At 25.9% G+C, this 22,029-nt stretch overlaps 1 protein-coding gene across 10 annotated transcripts in view; it reads right to left on the bottom strand.

The window, feature by feature from the left end:
* Positions 1–927: 927 nt before the first annotated feature.
* The window catches only part of LOC103572977 (broad-complex core protein), a 44,926-nt gene continuing 23,824 nt past the window's right edge, over positions 928–22,029 (bottom strand). For 5 of the 10 annotated variants that reach the window (XM_008551813.1, XM_008551814.1, XM_053737826.1 and 2 more), the window contains one exon: positions 18,736–19,628. In XM_008551813.1, the coding sequence (XP_008550035.1) occupies positions 18,889–19,628 (740 nt within the window). In that variant the 3' untranslated portion in view covers positions 18,736–18,888. Of the gene's footprint in view, positions 1,803–10,579; positions 11,227–14,527; positions 16,774–18,735; positions 19,629–22,029 lie in introns of those variants that run through there. The other 5 variants (XM_053737828.1, XM_053737829.1, XM_053737827.1 and 2 more) reach the window with 4 other exon arrangements.

Raw genomic sequence — 22,029 nt, 5'->3', positions numbered from 1 at the left:
CGCACGTTAATTTTTTTTATTGTACACATAATTATCATAGTAATAATAATAGTAATAGGGATAATAAAAATAATGATAATAATAATAGAAATAATAGTGATAATATATATCTATTTATATAAATGAACAATAAAATAGTAAATAAACGTGCGATGAAAAAATTAGCAATTAAAACGAGCCACTTTATTTTATTAACTAGTCTCTATCTCTCGTAATTACGGATTGAGACGTCAATATATATAAATATATATACACATACATATATGTACGTATAGATATAAATGCATATATTTATAATTATCACGCCGTTATCTCAATATCCTGCTTTTTCTATGTCTTACGCGCGCAACGTTTAATCACGTCGAGTTTACGCTTTAGATTCGCCGCTTTTCGTTAAAATTAAAGAAAAAATGAAACAAAAAAAAAATAATAATAATAATAATAATAATAAAAGAAAAAAATTAGTTAATTAATAATAACCTTCACTAGATTATAAATTTAGTTTTTAGTTGACGTAAAATAAAATTTAATAATTTTCCTCCTTCATATTTTATACATTTAAAAATCTAATCCGATTGTTGCGGGATCGGCAACAATACTCAGTCCGTTAAATATTTAAAAATAATAATTCAAACTAAATAATAAACAATTTAAATAAAATTTTGCCTCTAAATAATGACTGGAATGTTATTTATTTAAATAAAATTTTTTTAAATTTATACTTTTTTTCCCGATCGTTTCAATAAAATTTGTTTGGTTAAGCTTAATTACGTTAAGAATTTGTTTTTAATTTTCTCAGTCAATTCGTCGTCATTCTTTGGATTAAACGCAGTCTTGACGAATGTGTTAAAAAATCAAACAATATTAAATAAAATAATAAAATAATTAATAATAATTACGAATTAAAAAAAAAAAAAAAAATATACTTTTAATTTAATTTGAAAGCGAGGCGATACGTAAGAGCCAATTACGTAGTATTCATTCTATCATTCTCTTCTTCTGAAGATAAATTACCCTAGACAGTATTTTTGTATATTTATTATTTGTATATAATAGTGATAAAAAATACTGTCTTGAGTAATAAAAAAAAAAAAAAAAACAAAAAAGAAATTATTAATAAAACACAACGACTCATTAAATTGATTGTCTTAAAAGCGACGATCAACCGCAAGACGAGTCCGAGATCACAAAAAATAAATTTAAATATTACAACGAGAGGTGATTGGTGGATCCTGTATTTTACGTTTTACGATCTAATGATATTTCTGTCCGATTGCGTTCTCCCCATGGCCAATGATGACGCTGATAATTTGTTTGAAATTGTTGTTGTTGTTCTCCTTCTTCTTGGTGATGATTATTATCATTATTGTTGTAATTAGAAGTAAGAAAATTATCACTGGTGTCATCAAAATAATCTGGAGAACGTTGACGAACGGACCACCACTTTCATTGGGGCAATTGTTGTTGGATCGGTGGGTGATGTTGTGCTGCCAATACACTCTTCATGGCGGATGTCTTCAGCAGCCTCTTTAACATCCCGCTTGAGCCACGGTGCTGAAGACTTTTGTGCGTCGTTAATGAATTTTTAGTCCGATAACGACGGTTACAAAACTCACACACGTACAAAACATCTGATTGCTCATGTTTATCCTGAAAGTGACGTTTTAACGAGTAATAGCAGGAAAAGGTACGGCGGCAGTAGGGGCATTCCTGTGGCTCATTTATGCCTCCTCCTGTTGGCAGTGGCATAGAGTATATATTTGTGGGAAGCGTCGACGCTGGATGCATCCCATTGCCCGTACCTGTAAATTATATTACCATTTTAATTAATGGCCTTTTTTTTTATTTTTTTCGACTTTTTTTTTTTTTTTAAGTATCGAAATTTGAAAAATTATATTTTATTGAATTTTTGAAACCGTACAAAAATGAATGAATTTTATTGCGAATATGAAATTTATTTAGAAAAAAAATCTGGATTTTTCGAAATTTAACAGACAAAAATTTTAAGCGGGAAAATAAGATAATAATTTAGACTTTACGTTAATTCATTTTTGTACGAAAATTTTATAACTATAATAGTGATATTTATTTGATATTTAGATTATGGAAGATTTAGTAATAAAGGTGTGTAGTGTAGGATGTGGGTTACATTATTTATTTTATAGTTTAATCATGCTTATATTCAACGTGCTGATAATTTATGAGAAATTAAATCATTATATTTTCTTTGACAGAAAAAAAAAAAATTGCATATTAAAAATTTACTAAAAATAAATAATCTAAGTAATTTAATTTCTCAATAATTATAAAATATATTTTTATAATATAAAATAAAAATTTCACTTAACATAAAAAAAAGTGCTGAGTACTTAAAAATAGTGTTAATCATGCTTTAAATAAAGAAATAAGTACCGAGTAATGTAAATTAATGTTAAAATAAGTGTCATGCAGTCAGGTCATGCAGTAATTAAGTAACTCTGTAAGGAAAATATTAAATACTTAAGCATGCAACATTTAACATCGAAAGCAATGAGTCGCTAATAAGCATTCATGGTTAATTAAATGAAATATGTAACAAAATAAATAAACAAACAAAATGAATAAATGAACAAATGATATAATAATAAGATACGGTGAAGGATTGGTTAGTAGTGAGGAGCCTGAAGCAATTAGTCCGATAGAAAAATAAAAAACCCTGATATCCTACTTGGATAATACCAATTATTAAATCTGCATCTCTACCTAATTTTTTTTCTTATCCATTCATACCCCATTTACATGATTTATATATTTTTAAGACAATATATACATGTATTTATGTAAGTAGTATAATATATATATATATATATAATATATTTATTAACTAGAAATTCCTTTTTCATTCTCCATCACAAAGTTTAGGACTGAACCCATTCATGCATTAAAAAAATCCATTTTTTAGTTAATTAACAGAAAACAGATAAATTGTGATTTAAAAGAATGCCAACAAAAGTAAAAAAACAAAATCTATAAAATATTTAAAAGAGATGTTTGACTCAGAAAAAGTTTTTTTAAAAGATATCACGAGTGAATAAAAATAACCGAGCGGGTTAGTCGTGCATGCATGTCCTTCTAAAATTTATATAGTAAAAAATAAAAACAGGATGTAGATATAGAGAAAAAAAATTAGGAAAGGATTTTGGCATTATCAGGGATTTAAATATTTTTAATACAGTATATACATAAAAGAAAATAAAAAACAAAATAAAAAAAAAATAAAAGTAAAGTAACAAAAAAATAGTAAAGATCAGAGGGAGAACGAAAGACCGAGTTGTTAAATTTGGTTCGTAGTACGTGGCCCTACCTTATCTAAACCTTCAAAAGAATTTAATGTCAATGTCGCCAGGTCTGCTCTTATGATAGGTATAGATATGAGTCATCAGGGAGTTACGCGAGCAGTATACTCGCTCGCAGATGACACATCGGTACTCCTCCTGTCGTTCGGCGTGCTTGTCGGCAACGTGGCGCTTTAGTGATGCTTTACTGCACAGCACCTTGCCACACAGTTGGCAGGTGAAGAGCTTCTTGGGCGACGGCGTGTTCAGCGAGTTCAAGATCAGCCCTGGCATCGAGGCGAACACTGAAACACAACAATGCACCTCATGCAGCACACCCCACACTTACCTACACCAAGTCTAACATCTCTTTATAATCTTTTTTTTCTTTTACTCTCTTTTTTTTCTCTACTACCCTTAAGGGTTTTCTCTAAATCTCCCCTCCTCTAACGCACTTATCTAATTCATCCCGATTTAATCTTATCATTATTATTATTTATGTCAAGTTTAGGTTTTATTTCTAAGTCTAATGAATTTAATTACAATTATTTTTTTTATTCTTGTAAATAAAAAAAATAATTATATTTCAAGCTGTCATTTGCCTACTTTACGAAAAAAAAAAAAATTATTACTCCCAGAATTATATATTTATTATTAAAACTAAAAACTCAAAAACGTATATAAGAAGAAATAGAAAATAATGAGACGAAATGAAAGATCTCGTTTTGGCGATCGTAGCAACGAATTAAATGTCAATAAGTATAAGCGTCTCATTTATTCATAAAAGTTATTGTTTGACGGGTCTGGTCGAGGGTTTAAATGCTTTAGTCTGCAGGGGTAAAAGAAGAACCGCTGCGCTACGCTATCTAACAACTATTATGACTAAAAAACTTTTTCTCATTCGCTCTGCGCACTCTCTTTCACCTTTTTATCTTTATACATTATTATAATAATATTATTAAACATTTCTGTATTATATTGACTGTTCTAGACGGAGAATTACGAATAGAGAGCTCGGTGTATGAGGAAAAGAGCGAATAAGCCGAGGCAACACTGAAAGAACTGGATGATGGATATAACCATTCATTTTCATTGAAAATTACTCTTTATCCAATTTATTCTTACTCGAGTTGTGTCTCATTAAACTCGAGGAAAAAAAGTACTGCAGTAGTGGCGTCATCACAAGGAACCAAGTCAACGAGGGGATTATAAGTATTTATATACGTCTTTACAATTATTTACGTAAAGACTGACGACGTTATATTTATTATGAGGATCTTCAGTTCTGGTGAATAAGGTAAGGAAATTTTTTTTATTTAACTCAAAAAAATGTCTGCTCATAATCACGCGCGACTAAAAATATAAAAAAAAAAAATTACTGGAAAATTTAATCAAATTAATAAAATAAACTGACAAAAGTAAAAAACAAATTATTAAATAAGTAATAAATAGAAAAATTAAACCGGGGGATGCAGAATCATGAAACGTATATTGTAGGACATTTTAAAATTCTTTTGTTCAAAAAAAAAAACAATGAAGAATATGAAAAAAATGTTTCACGACATTTTGTTTAAATAAGGGTTAACATATGACACTGAGCATTCTGGAAGACATTTAAAGCATGCAATTCGCGTTACAATGTAACCCGCAACGTTTTATCGTCATTCGAAAGTATCTTGCACCTCTATTGTTACTTGTTACTTGTATATATTTGTACGTAAATTCAAATGTTGCTGTTTTACCTCTATTATAAATATCTATGCTTGTATTCTATTATGTAGATATATATTAAAAAAAAAAAAAAAAAAAATTAAATAATGTGCAAAAAGATATAAATTGTTGCATATAACGGGCTATAGAAATATATATTTTATAGCAAATAATAAACGTCTGGATCTGGTGGACTGTTGTATTGAATATAAAAACGAGAATCTTATTGTTAACGAAAAGACATCCGCTAGTTGAGTATTGAAAAAAGAATTTAAGCGTGAGGAGGAGAGCCCAAGTCTTCGCAGTTCAAATACTCTTGTTCTTTTTTTTATTTTTTTATTTTAAATATACTCATTAAAATATAAATAAAGTTTTCAATTCTTTTGTTCTTAATTTTATATTTTTTAAGCAAACTTTTTTAAATTTGCACTGCGATTACTTGAATTGATATTTAAACTGTTTTATTCTATAAAAAAAAATAAATAACTAAAAAAATTTTTTATCGAGTCGTTAGGAATTTATGGCTGTCACAATATTTAAACAAAACATTAACAATAAACCCTATAAGAAGAATTAAAGCTAACTTACCTTAGTGCTGAAATTATTTTATTTATTTTAAAATCCATGATAAGCTTAAGTCTATGAAAATATTATAATTATTTAGTAAAACCTTTTGTTCAAATGAATTAATTATTTTGAGCGTTTTCTTTATGATATAGGATGTGATAGGTTGAATAATCTTAAAAATAAATAAACTAAATAAAATAAATAAATAAAAAAAAAACAACAAAATTATTAAACCAAACAGTACATTTTGCATCATACAAAAATGAAAATATATTAAAATGCATTTTATATAGTGTGAATAATTAATAATAATAATTATTGATTTATAATCGTGATCAATAATAAATATATAACCAAAACACCTTGGGAAGTAACAAATAATAAGTATAAGCAAGAAAGTAACTTTAAACTGTCTTTCCGTTTGTTCTTACAATCATGAGTTACACATAATCAATGCGCGTTTTTTATACTTTTCAAATTTTCCGCGCTATAATATATTATTTTTTTTTTCTTATTCATTTCGCCGCAAATCTTGTCTTGATTTTTAAAAATTAATATATTTTAAAATAAATTTTTATTTATATTTTTCGATTAAATAAATCTCCTATCTTTCGCGCAGGTACTAATGTTTTGTCTGCTCTTTATAGTAATGAAATAATATGATGATAATAATAACAGTTGTTATTATTATTATTATCAGAATAATAATCAAATGATCGACGTCATACGAATAAAATTGACGATAACGATATACTATAGAAATAATAATGATAATAGTAATAATAGTAATATGAATAAAATAATAAGTTGTGAGTAATTAAGTAGTCTATAAACATAGAGCTGTAAGCTATTGTAAAAAATTGGCTATTGTATATTATTATTTCTATTACATAATTTGTCTATTAATAAATGTGGGGAAAATAAGCAAAATATATATATGTACATATACATACATATATTTGTTTGTGTGTATGTGTCATGTGTATATTTATAAACCTATTTGTTTTTAATAATTCGATAATAATTACGGTGGAAAATAATAATAATAATTAATGTTAATAATAATAATAATAATAATCATAATTAGCAATCACGTCTATTTTGAATTCGAGTAACTGATTGTTGTTATTAATTAGTTATGTTTCTTTTTTTTTTTTTGTGACAATGACAGAAATTTATTTCCAATTTATTGACAAGTGTTTTATGGATCGATTGTTTATAATTTATCGCAGACTCAATCATTTTATTTTATATCTTTTTTGTTTTTTTTTTTTTTAATTATTTTTCGTAACTAATTGCACATCACCACACCCATTTTTCATTAAACTTGGATACTAAATCCTTTTATTTTGAAAAACCGCCCTTTTTAAAACTTAATCATTAGGTACTTTTAATTATGAAGTTTGGTAACATCAGTCAAATTAGTGAAAAAAAAAATCAGTCCAATAAAAATTGACTAATTAAAAAAAAAATTAATTAAATGATAAATTAATCAATTAAATAATCAATCAAATCAGTCCAATTGCGTCACATTAATAATTTGTGACAATATTAGTGCCAATTAACAGTCCAAGGCAATTAAATCATTGGCGACCCATTTTTTTAAAATTAATTTTTATAATTTCAGTCTTTTCAATAACAAAATAGAAGCCATTGTATTCATATTTTTTTTTTCTATTTTATATATACATATATATGTATATATAGATATAGTTTTTTTTTTCTTTAATGTTATATTGTCTAGACAAAGAGCTTATACTTATATTTAAAACTAAACGCAAGATTTGCTATTCTCTCGCGCGAGATAATTTAATGGCCGACGATATTAAACGTAAACCGGAATTTCGTAACGACAAAATAACAATCGCTCGTAGTCTGACGTATTTACTTTTTTTTTAAATTTTAGTCACAAACTTATCTCGCGTAACAAAAATATAAAAATAAAAATAATGGTGATAAAAAAATAATAATAAGTAATTAATTAATTAATTAATAAAAATCAAATAAAAATCTACAAATATAATTTTTATATATGTAATTAAATATTAAAAAATCATTTTATATTAATTTCATTAATAATTTATTATTTTTATAAGTCTGTCATTCATATACGAATGACAAATATCCGCGTATTTGGCAATTTTTTATATTTTTTACAGTAGTCACATGTCGATTTATTGAATAAACTACTATTTTTTAATTTATCCATTTAAATAATTATCAATATCAGTTCTTTATCATCCGTCTCAACTACTATAAAACGTTTTTTTTTTTTAAATTTAATTATTTATCATTTTTTTTAAATTTAAAGCTTCATCCTTTTCGCTCCTAATTTACGATCTCAAACATTCAAACCTGTTTCTTACTCAATTATTTTTATTTTTTTACTTTTTTTAAACTCATATTTGCACCTGCTGACGAGAACATACTTTCACATCCTACAATTGTGTTTTAAGTGCAATGCATTATACAGTATGAGTAAACTCAATTTAAATTAATAAAATTTGATCTCTAGTAAAAAGTATGCGATAATCACCAACATACTCTAAATTATTTATTTATAAATCTATCATAGCCTACCTATAGATAAAGTGTGTTCGAGCGTGGAAATGTGTTTTATTTTATTTATTATTATTTATTTAGTTTTTTTTTTTATGTATATTGGTGTATTACGAATATTTTCAATGTAATGCGCATTGTTTATGTTTGCTGGAAAATATAATATGTATAATAATTATTAAATATATAATATAAATTTATGTCATATATACCGAGTAGAGTACGGTGCTCTTACGTCAGGCTTTTTATACAAAGGAATAAAAGTTAAATCATAAAACCGAGGTCACAATTTAAAAGCTGGTGGTTTGTTCCGGTTTATCAGAGCCTCCTTTTCTCAACCTCCGTTATTTTAAAACATTTATAACTATTACTTCACTATAATTCACAATAAGTTTATTAAATTGACCCAAAGAATCAAATTAATTATTAGTTTTTTTTTTAAATTACGGTTGTGTAAAAAATATTTGCACGTGATTATTATATTCATTAATTTAGAAGACTCTGGAGAATGTCTTATGAAAATTCTACTAAAATATATGCCTATATGTTTATGTACTCGACTATATATGTACTGTTACTGTTAATCTATTATTTAAATGCATATGTCTATTTATTTGTTTGTTTTTTCCTGGACTTGCGATGTGATTTTTTTCATTAGCAACTTTTTACTGTGCACTATTGGAAATTTGACTATGCTATCTTATGTTTAGTAATTAATAAAAAAAAAAAATTATTATAAAATAAATAAATAGAAGCAATTATAAAAAAGGACGATCTCACTCATTAACGACAATAAAAAATGAATTAATTTCATGTGTTGATAGCTCTTTTAAATGATATTTTTTTTCTGTTATTTTTGAAAATTTTTATGGGAATAATTTTTAAATTAAGTGTAATAAATCACTATTATGTTATTTATGTACAGAAAAAGAAATTTCTTGACGCAAGAATTTTTTTCTTGACCAAAAAAAATGTTTCTTGCTCCAAGAAAATTTTTGTTTCCGATTTATAATGCAAAATTTTTTTGGGGTCGAGTAAATATTTTTTGCGCAAATAAATTCTTTTTTTTTTTTTTTGTGCAGAAAAATTCTTAATTTTTATTCAGCAGTCTGTTAAAAAGTAAAATATTTAAATGAGTGAGATTATACTTTTGAATAATAACAAAAAATATTTTCATATATTAAGTAAAGAATAAAAATTTTCTTTAACCAGTAAATACACGGAGAAATTATTCTTGTTTACAATGCTATGGTTGATCATCTTTAGGAAATTGAAGTAAACACATGTACAAATTACTGTGACGATTGTAAAATCGACAACGATTATATCACAAATTACTGTAACCATTGGAAATTTTATTATGACCATAGTAATTTTTTCAGTTTATTTTAATTTTCGACAGGTGGCCAACGTGATCTGGTAGCAATAAGGCACCATAGCATTCCAAACAAGAATAATTTCTCCGTGTATAATTATCTTGAAAAATATTTTTTCATATCACGAGGATAATATAAAAAATAATTTTGACCTAATGTTGTACGATAAGAATTAAAAAAAAAATAAAAAAAAAAGTAATGATATAAAATAGTAATTTAAAATATGAATATAAGGTACAGCGTATTAAAACCGGGATCGTTACTAAAAATTAACGCATCTATAAAAGGTACCCCATTTTAAAGCATGTTTTGTTTTGTGTGTTTGTATGTGGAATGAATCTAATATATATTAAAATATTTATATATTAATAAAATAAAATATATACTATAATTATAATTTAATAATAATTAATTCCAATCACTAATCACGAAGCAATCTAATAATTTGCGCATAATTATTATCTACCTCGCGAGAATTAAGTCAACAATAATTTTAAATAAATAAATTTCTAATCACTCGTAATAAATTTTTTCGTCAATTTTCTTTCGATTTTTTATAAAATAATAATTTAAAAATAATAAATTTATAATTTATCTCGAGTCTTGTAGGTCAATTTGTTTTTCATACAGTCTTTTAATATGTAAATGTCTCTTCTCTTCCTAAAGTTAGTTGGACGATCCGCGTTAATAATTAACGCTTGTATTTAAATTATTTACTTTTGTTCATTCAATTAAATCCTAACTAACGAGTTCGCATGGGAAATCCGAATTACAACCTCCCAAATCACTCACACAGTCGCGCAGTTTTTAATTATTAATTAATTTACTTTAATAATGCCTATCAACATTTATAATAGACAAAAATACGAGTAAAAATAATCAAATATAAACAAATATAAAATTTATATTCATTAAATAAATAATTTCATGCCATTATTTTAAATTTATATACAGCTTGAAATAATTTACATATGAATTATTACAATTATTTATATTATTGGTATTATTGTTATTATTATCAATATTAATTATATTATTATTATTATTGTAGATTTATTTATATGTATAATTATTTTTACTCATTAAATATTATATTGCAATTTATCATTTACATTTTCTATCACAAAAAAATTTTTAATAACAATTATTGACACATAAAAAATAGGGCTGCGTCTTTGTCCATTTGTGCTTCGAATTTCCCGGAACATTCGCTTTTAAAAGCTCTCTGTACTTTTTTTTATTTTTTTTATGGAAGCACTGGACATCTTATCTCCCATTTACGATTTTTTAAAAAAATTATATTACAAATTTATTTGTAACCAAAAAAAGTAACGATAGAAAAGTAATTGATCTAAGATATTAGATATTATTTTTTTTTTTTTTTTATGAAATTCGGTCGGTTTAGTTATTTATAGTCGCAGTTGAAAATAAATAAATATCAGAAAAGTTTTATTTTTGTCTACGATGGTAGATACTCTTGTGATTATTTAAGCTGTTGAGAGTTCTAAACACTTTATTACACATGACGCATAATGCACTGTTGAGTGGCTGAAAGTGTTGTTGTTCTTTATGACGTTTTAATGTTAGCTTTGTTGATAATGTTTTTCCACACACATCACAAGTATAACATATACCTGGTGGTAATAAATTATTGTGTAGTGGATGTGATAATCGCATTGCTAATATTGCTGATGGTGGACCTTCGCGTTTATAATTATTATTATCATTATTATTAATATTATCATTATTGTTATTATTATTATTATTATTATTATTATTATTATTATTATTATTATTATTATTATTATTATTATTATAAATATTAAAATTATAAAGCATTCAATTTAAATTTTAAATAAATTCATAACAAAATGCAAATTATTAAAATCATATGAAAAATAAATATAAAAAAAATTTTTTCAAAAAATAATAAAATTAACATTTGAGTAAATAATTAATTTAAAAAAAAAAAAAGAAAAAAAAAAGTTTATATATTTTTTTGCAAATGCATAAAAATTATGATAAATAAATATAAGATGCAAGCAAAAATATAAAATTAAATATACAAATATATTTACAGTAAGTTAAAAAAAAAATTAAAAAAAAAAAAAATAATAAAACCAAGCACCGTTACATTGATCCCAATTTAAAAAAAAATATATCCGTTACGAACCAATTGACGTGGAGGAGGCGGACACACAGAGAGGCCACGTGTGGATGGACCCCCAGCGCATAATCCGTTCATGAAGGTAGTAGTAGGTACACACAGAACAATGACGAACCAGAGCACGTATAGCCGAGCGAGCGGGACCGGGAACAAACAAGAACAAAGATACGACTGCCATTAATATTGTGGACACATTAGTAACGATACTAGTTATTTTTTTTATACAGAGGACAATCGTGGGTGCCGGGTGAATAAAAATAAACAAAAAAAATAGAAAAAAAAAAGATTAAACAAATAATTGGGAGTAAAGGGGTTAATGAAAGAGTTTTGTGGTAATTTTTCTAGGTAATTGGGTATTTTTTACTATACTATTTCTATATTTTTCAAAAATTTATTTTAGTTTATTCTCATTTAATTGGGTTTTAGAATTTATTGTAACACTCCTCTGCTATATATTTTTTTTTAATACTCGTATAACGACATCGGCTTAGCTGACACTCAGGTGCGGTGGTTGCTAGTGGTAATAATGGTGATGGTAATCAATCCAATGTACTGATAGAAACAAGGCTCGGGGCTCTGGTTTGTCATTGATCATGGTAATGTGACTCGTGTCAGCGATAACCAAACACTCTTGGGAGACACGCGCGTGTTATTATTATTATTACTATTATTATTGTTATTATTATTATTATGCAAATGCCCATTTATCAATATTTATAACACAATAAATATTAATCTCTGTTGTATTCTAATTTGTTATAAAGTAACAAAACGAAATAAAATTATGCATTTTATTTTTTTTTTTTTTTTTTCAATTAAGCTATGTTTCAAATGATAAAAATTGTCATAATGAAAAAATAATAATTCCAGACAGTGAAATGTCAGTAAAATTAGACTATTTCTATTGCTATTGCAGTAACTATAGCAGAGGAAGTAGACTGAAAACTCTAAAGAGAATACAACAGAAAGTTTTTGGGCAATTGCGAATAAGTTAAACTTTTGTTACCAACGGCAAACTTGTAGACAGAAAGCAGAATATTCGAAATGAATAATTAAGTTTTCTTCCAACATACCATTCTCAATGCCTCCCAGGGTGTGGATGAGTCTAATGAGGAAAATTATATTTGAGGCTTTATTTTGGTACTCCGGGTTATATAAATATCAAACTTTTCAGTCCTATCTCTATTGTTTTGTATTTTTCAACACTAATACCGACGCCCAACTGATCATGTTTGGATTAAAAAATCAAATGCAATAAAACTTTTTAGTACAAAAGAAATAAAATCATTATTTTTATTTATTTTTTATTTTTTTTATATAAATAATAACGTATAACGCGAATACAATGGAAATACATTACCCTGGACCCCCAAAAAATTTTCGAATTATTTTTAATTATTATTATTAATTATTATCATTAGTAATAAAAAATATATTATGTCTTACAACTCAGGTATACAAATGTTTTGTTGTTTTAATATTTACATTGACGATTTACTCTGTCGTCATTTGTTAAATATCATTTTTATATATTTATTTCTTTATTAAAGATGTATATCTGCTCTATAGATCAGGTATTTACAGTTATTTAGTTTTATTTGACAAGACTACTATTGCGCTATCTATTGCATTTATGTATTATATTATCATATTATCTATTACTTATAATTGCATATTTTTAATCTCACATTTATGACAATGGATTTAATTATTGAACGATAATAATAATAATGAAAATTATTATTATTGTAATTAATATTGACAACTTATATATTTGAACCATTTTTAAGTACTTAAAAAACTCAAATGCATATCACATATTTATATTTTTTATATTTAAAATTAATGATTAATAGAAAAAAAAACAAATTTTAAAGAATATAATTAAAATTTTTTTATTAAATTCCCCAGGTCAAAAAAATAATGATTTTGGAGTAATTTTAAAATTTGAAAATAAATCGCCCAGCGAGACAAAAGCTAAAGTTCACGCAGAGAAATTTTTAGTAAAAATTACCTAATAAGTTCGTTCATTGTAAAATATACTACTCGATAGCATGTAAGTGAAGTGCGAATTTACTAACAACAAAGTCAAAATTTAGTTACTTGATAGATGCCCTTACAGTACCAAATTCTATGGGTAATTTTTACTCTAAAATTTTTTGCGTGTTTGTTATTTTTTAATAAATGAAAAACACATTTTAAGATATGAAAACACATTTGACTTGTTTTTGATTAAGTTGTCTTACTTACTACCGATTTACGCCAATTACGTCAAATTAAAGTCACATTGTCTTGGATTTGACTTTAAATCAAATCCAAATCGAACTTGACTTGAATTTGACTTAAATTTTTACGTTAAAAAAGTTATGTTGAAGTTAAAATAAGTAAGTGTAACTAAAATCGAGTTAACTAAGTCAAAAAAGTCAAAATCAAGTTATTTTTTTGACCTAGGTTATCACGTTAATTTTAATTTTCAAATAATAAATCAATTAATAAAATAATGTTAATATAATTCAAAATAAAATATCAATAGAATATATTAATAAATTGTCTTGCTTCAAACCGCAAAAATTAAATGAAAAAAAAAAATATTTATATATATATATATATATATATATATATATATATATATATATATATATATATATATATATATATATATATAAGTTAATAAACTAGATATTTAATAAAGTATTAAAAAATAAAGCCATTTAAAATTGCCTCTACTGATGACTTAAAAAAAAATAACTTTAGGTTATGTTATAATTATTAATTCAAATATATATATAAATATATAATTATGTAATCTTTAACAGTATCAACTATAAATATAGTTTAAAAATAAATTAAGCATCTATAGTTCTAGAAACAAATATTTTTCGATAGATTATAAATTTATAATTAATAAATAAATTTTTAAACGGTATCCAAAATGACGCGTTCTATTGTAAGCCTCGTTTTAAGATACTACAATCATTGAAAACTATAAATCTGATCAATAATGACCCGTCCAAAAATTACATTTTTTGATAACCAAAGAAAATTATAATATTATTATTAAGTATGAAAATAAATTGCTAGAAATTTTTGTAGAACATTAATTTAAATGGAATTACTGATAATCAAAATTCAAAAATTCAAAATAATGACTTATGTATATAAACATCATAATGTAGAAAAAAGTCGTTCCAAAAATGTTCACTTTGCAGAAGTCTCAAATCTAAAAAATTTTGAACTTGAAATTCTTGAATTTAACAATTTTTTAAACTTTCGAAAATCTTAAAGTTGAACCGCTGATTAATTTGAATTATATTCCAAGGTAAGATTTTTGAATTAGTACATTCTCGGAAGTCTTTGTGATCGTTAATATGAATAATTTTGAACTTAAAAATTAAAATCACTCAAAATTCAAACGAATTAATTTTTTAATTCCATCATCATACAAATTTTCAAAAATTCAAAAATTGAAGACTTTAAGTACTGAAAGGTATTAAACTTGGAGTTTAATTCACAAAGAAATTTTCCAAATTTTTGTGACCTTTTTTTTTAACACGGGTAATTAAAAAATAAATGATCGTAGTATTTAGGTACATGATATATAAATATTTAAATGATTGGAATCACAAATGTTATTTGAATTATTTGTCAGAATTAGGTTGCATCAGGTCGATGGGTATTCAAAATCATTGATGATAAATTCAAATACCTCAAAATAACTTTGTTAATTCACATCGTGTAAGATATATATTAAATATTAAATATCATAAATATTAATATTAATATAAATATATACCTCAATAGTCAACCTAAATCTATCTATTGTCAACTAGCTGAAGTAAGTGATCACCCGACATGATATTTTACATTAAATAATAATAACCATTAAGTATTAAACATTTACATTTGAAATATTTCCATTCATACTCATATATTTTATATCATTCTTCGTTATTTAACTGTGTGAATCTATTTTGGTAACTTTTTGGATCGATAAATTAAAAATTTATACACTGAGATAAGTAATAAGTTATTGTTAACTATTTTATTTATCAACTAAAATTGACCATTAAGAAAATTTTTAAATATTTATCATCAATAATGATAAATGTATATTTTTTTTAACTTAAAAATATCATTTAATTCTAATGATTAGTAAAATAAAAATGAAAAAAATTTTTTCAAAAAATTATAAATAAATTTAACGGTTTTTTTTTGTCCAAATACTGGGACATAGCCAACTACTGAGTACATTTACCTCATTATTTATAAACTAAAATGTTTTATTTTTTTTTTTTTTTTTTTTTTTTTTTTTTTTTTTTGTTAAAAAAATTTATTTACTGAAAAACATTTTTTTAAGATAAAAAATAAAGTTATATTTATTAACATTAAATAAACTCTTTTCTCAGTGTACATAACGTTTTTTTTTAACGATGCAAAATTAAAAATAAAACGATTGCAATTGTCCCGATTGTCTTCAACTGCGGAACACAACTCTCAGTATTTTATAATTTAAATAAAAAAATTTAATAAAAATTAAAAGTTAAAAATAAAAAAAAAGATATTTAATAGACTCTTAGTCCAAGGCACAAGAATGGTATTTTTCCTCAATAAATAGCTCGTTATTTCATTAAAAAAGATATCGAAGAAAATAAAGAGGACAACTAAAATCGAAATAAATTTGAGCGTGTTAATCCCGCGTGAATTTAAAATTACAAGTGGCCTAATGACAATTAGCCCATTCGTGAATGCTGATGCTTTGGCTGTTGATGAGAATAAGATTTATCCTGAATTTCTCTCTCACGCTGCTGCTGCTGCAACTGCAGCTGTTGCTGTTGGTGCTGATGCTCTTCGTCTTTACGCTGCTGTTCGATCTTTCCATGCTGCCTGTGGTAAATACTCTTGTGATTCCTCAGACTGTTGAGACTGGAGTAAACCCGCTTGCAGATATTACAGATAGGCTCCTTGCTCGGGCGGGTGTGGACGTTCTGTATATGCCGCTTCAACCGCGTTAGGGAGGTCAGGTTTTTGTTGCAAGGCTCACATCGAAACTCATCGGTCGCGCTGCTGCCGGCCAACAGACCTGGCGGCAGAACCAGACACAGGGTTACTTTTTTTTTGTTTCGTTTTGATTTGATTTTGGTATTATATTTTGTACTTTATTCATGGCACGCGTTTTCGAGCGCCACTTCTATATTATATTTTATTAGAGGCGCACACTTATCCTCCTCGTCTCAAATGCGTCACATTTAAACATCATCATCCGAGGGTTTTTTATTTAAATTTTATTATTTTTTTTTTTTAGATTTTTTTAAATTGTCTGCGCCTCGCGGTTTTTTTATTATACCAGTTTATTGACTCGTGCCTTTCGATTAATAGTAGGCCACACCATCACCACGACAAGCCGTGCCAGAATTTTTTTACAATGCTTTGCATTATTATTTTTATTATATTAATTATTTTAACGTTGATGCAATTTTTATTATTATGTATGATAAGTTACAAAATTTTTTTTTTATTTTTATTTTCGTTAATTTTATATTTAATAGACTCTATTTCTTTGTTAATTATTAACACTATGTTCTTGTACAACAAAAATTTATTTATAACCAGTGATCTCATAAAATAATTAAACTTTCATTTTATTTAAAACCACATTGAGATTAAATCTATATAATTTACATAACTAGTGACTCAATGAAATATTCAAAGCAACATGAAAAATATTTTTAAAATTTCACTTTCATAACGGCTTTTGATAATTAAATATTTAATTTTATTACAATTAAAATTCACACTAATTGAAAAATTGTTCCTTGTAAATTTGTCAAATAAATTTTACAAAACAAAAAAATTGAAATTAAAAAAATATATAGTCGTACTTTTTATTTAAAATATTTAAAATCATTTAATTAAAAATTTCTCTCATTAATTTTAGATAAAATTAATCTTTGATTACTTGAATTTACACTAACAAAAATAGCTTTAAAAAAAACAAAAACCGTTAATCAATAGTGATAAGAAAAATTTATAAATAATAAAAACATAAATAGTTATAAAGAACATAGGCAATAAAAAAATAAAGTCGTTGATTGGGTGATAATTTAGCGCATAGTAGAAGTAAAAGCAATAATAATCCAAGAAGTCCAGCGATCAATTGAGGGCGATGGCGTTAGTGTTTAAAATAACACCCGATGAATTCAATTCCATATTTATATAAATAATAATAACAATAAATGACTATTATATTATTTATAATTAATAATTACTGATGCATATTATTTACAGCAAAAATAGTTCCATAGACTTAACGCAGTAGATACAGATTATAATAATAATATTAACAATAAATACTAATAATAATAATAATAATAATATATAAATATATGTATATACAAGTGCGATTTGTTTTGATGAATTGATGCAATGAAGCGATTTGTTTGAGGTATGATGTGGATTATATAGCAGTCCTGTGATACTGTCATATTTTATTGTTATCGATATATATATTTATATATAAATAAAAACCCACCTATCATCATCCGCGCGATTTCACGAGTTATCAATATTCATAGAGAAAAAAATAACTAATAATAATAAAATATAATCTCTAAAATAAAGTAGTCGTCACATTATTTATCTCTTTTCTCAAACGAGTTCTAAATAGATTTTTTTTTCTTTTAACGAAACAAGCCCATAGTTAATTTTAATCATAACTTTATTATTCACATCAACAGCTGAGTATGCAGTTGATACATTTTTCTTTCTTTTTTTTTCCATATACAAATTATTATTTCAGATTTACACAGTATAAACTATATGTATTCCATGCAGCAGCAGTAAAAAAAACAAAATTAACATAGTTATAATTTATTTTCATTAGCTTTCATTATTATTATAATAATCATTATGATTTCAATAAATAATAATTATCTATTAAATGTAATAATAAAAACAAGTCTGTTTTAAAATAACACAGGTGCAAATATATTTTCTTATCACGTGATAATACTTGTATGCTTTAAATAACAGCTTCTTCTTTCTTTTCTTTTTAATTATAATTTTTAAATACTTTTATTCCATATTATTTTTGGTATTATATCACTCGTTGGATAATCAACAGTCATCAGTAATAAATTCTTAGTCTTTAGTTATATGTTTATTAATTATCAATTAATAAATTAAATAATTTATTTGTTCAATAAGTTGTTTCACGTTCTTTACGTGCATGATACTGACTTTTATGACTAACGAGACTATTTCTCGACTTGTAACTTCTTCCACACTGATCACAAGTAAGTGACTGTGGTACGTAAAAATGTGTGTCAGCAAGATGTCTTTGCAATGACCAAGTTCGAGAAAATGTTTTACGGCAAAATGTACAGTAGGCACCAGCACTGGGATTCCCACTGGTACCAGTAGCAGCGCCGGTGCGATGTAAAATTTTCATATCAATTTCATTGTTCTTGCGAGTGCTGCTCATCATGACATTTAAATCTTTCAGCTTTGGCAAAGTGACATTTGACTCTTCCATCAACGTCTCACAAGGAATACTGTCAATATTAAAACCATAATCCTGATGAAAATGACACGGATTGATGGCCAGAGGTAGGGGTGATGATGAAGGAGAATTCCTGTGAGTTGGACTGTCCATTAAGTTGTTATCTATTTTTTCAAGTAAGCATGAGGAGGAATCCACAATCATTTGGCTGTCATGATGGATCTTAGGTGACCCAGACTCTGTTTTAAATTCTATTTGCTCGTTAATGTCGTCAAGCAGTTCAATAATAGGCAATTCGCCGGTGGATGTCTGCACGCGTCGATAAGCGGTTGGTGATGCTCGGTTCGCGGCGTTGATTTCGTCACCATCATCCCCTTGGCTTTCGCACGTTGCCGTGGTGGACTGCCAGCCCCCATCCTCCCCGGTAACCTCCCGGTCTGTAACCAAAGAGGAGGGGGGGCTCAGTCCAACCGTATTTTTTTTCGCATACATGTATTTATTTAGCTTTTAGTTTTTTATTAAAATTATTTTTATTTTTTGTTTTATAAAAAAATGATTTTATTTATAATGAAAATGGGGCTCATGAATTAAAATGATATATGTGTATATATATATTTATAATTTTACGAGTGATTTAAAAAAATTATTTATTTATTTTGGTATTAGTGATGGCGTAATTTTTTTTTTCAGTAATAGACTGTTGTTTTATAATTAACGATACATTTAAATACAAATTCAAGTTTATTAATTATTTTACGGTAACAATTCATAAATTGCAATCAATAATTTAATTAAAATGTAAATAACGAATTGTAATAATAATTTTTTAAATTTCTATTATTGAGAACAGTGCAAATAAAGTTATTAATTTGCTAACTACATTATTATTATTATTTTTTTCTTCATGATCAATTAAATAGCATGCAATTAATTGTAATTAAATGTTATATACGAGTCAACTATATAAATGTATCGTATATTAAAACACCCAAACAATACGTTATTGTTTGTCATTTTTTTTTTTTTTTTTTTTTTTTAAAGAAAAAAAAATTATTTCATCAGCTAATACCGTGATTATTAAAATAGATTCAAATATAAATAATTATTTCAAATTGCCTACAAAAATATCAAGCAATTATAGATTGCTTAATATTTCGAAGCAAAAAAAATAATTTGTATTAAATATTTAATTATAATCATAATTGTTGGCTAAAATATTTTGTTAAGAACAATAATCAATCGACATAAATTATTTAAAGCTTTTGTAACGAGATAATACAACTAAAGTAAAAGACTATTGTATATATAAAATGTATATATATATATATATATATATATATATATATATATGAATGACAGGAGATAAATTCACTGCTCATAAAAGTCTGTATAACGCCTGTACAGATGGGATGTCAATACAACGGAAGCCCTTCGAGCCAGCGGTAGTTCTTTGCGGGATTTAACCCAGCTGGTTACCTTAGCAACGCTCTACCCCGCTAAAACCTTCACTCTCGCGAGAGCCAACTATACTAGTCTATAGTAGTATAGGGAGAAGCAAAGGGAGAGATCCTGCTGGCAAAGTAAAGAGTGTAGCAGGTGAGGAGACTACGGTTGAAGAGGAATGAGAAGTGAGGAGAAGAATACGGGGGATGAAAAGAGAAGGGTACTGAGAGTAAAGAGACTGAGGTATAGAGTAACCGAGAAGACTATATAAATATATATATACATATATCTACTACGATGCGTATTATTCTTAATAACCCTGGCGTAGCTACGTATTATGACTGATGTTGACTCTCTAAGCGCGGAGCCAGCTTCGCGAGACGATCAATAGGCCAACTCGTTCAACGAGCAAAAATGTATAAGGGGTGGCTATCATAAACTTATACTACTAGTACTAGCGCTAGTACTACTACTATTGTAATAAGCCTTCATAACGATGCCTACTCCTACCAACGAACTACGCGTGCGATATATTTCAGATAAAAAGAATAATATGCTCGAATATAGACGCGATATGAGAGCATAAGTGTATAACAGATGATGAGAGAAAGAGACTGAATGATGAAAAAACTGTGAAAATGAAAAATGAAGTGTAAGCACCTGCTGGTGTTGCAATGTCTCGGTTTAACGATATCAAGTGTCACTAACACTACAGATGAATGCTTATTTTAAAAAAATTTTTTATTTGTAATTGCAAAAAAAGTACACGAGAAGAATCATCTAATAAATTTTACTCGTTAACTATGAGTAAAACTGGGCCTGAATGAATAATTATTTTTATGTTTCTACATGTTCAAATGATCTAAAAGTTAGCAGGCAATTAAAATTTTTCGGATTTTCTTTTCAACAAATCAATTGAAAAAAAAAAAAAAAAAAAAAAAAAAAAAAAAAAAAAAAAATATGCACATGTAGAAAATTAAAAAAACTACAGGTGCAATTTTTCAAATATTTTTTTTCTTTAAAGTTTATCGTTTTTAAAAAATCAAAAAATTATTAAACGTCGGCTGACTTCAGTATCGTAGTGTTCAGTTATGGGGTAGAAAAACCCAATTTCGAGTAACTTTTAAATAAAAAATAAAACAAAAGGATTTAGTTTCATTCGTATTTGGCCCAGGTTTACTTTAAATTGTATGGTAAATTTTACAAAAAGATTTTCTCCGGGTAGTTATCGTTAACTATTAATAAGAATGTTGATATAATAAATTAATTAAATAAGTAATTATTATTTAAAAGAAAATATTTGATTCTGATGTCTGTTGAAATTTTTTTTTATGTATTTAAATGTCTTGGAAATAATTAATTTGCATTAAAAATTTATTATTACTACTTGAGGAG

Source organism: Microplitis demolitor, chromosome 3 (genome assembly GCF_026212275.2).
Source record: "Microplitis demolitor isolate Queensland-Clemson2020A chromosome 3, iyMicDemo2.1a, whole genome shotgun sequence".
Classification (NCBI taxonomy): domain Eukaryota; kingdom Metazoa; phylum Arthropoda; class Insecta; order Hymenoptera; family Braconidae; genus Microplitis; species Microplitis demolitor.
The sequence above is the reverse complement of the archived record's forward strand: the minus strand, read 5'-3'. Positions and strand labels throughout refer to the sequence as shown.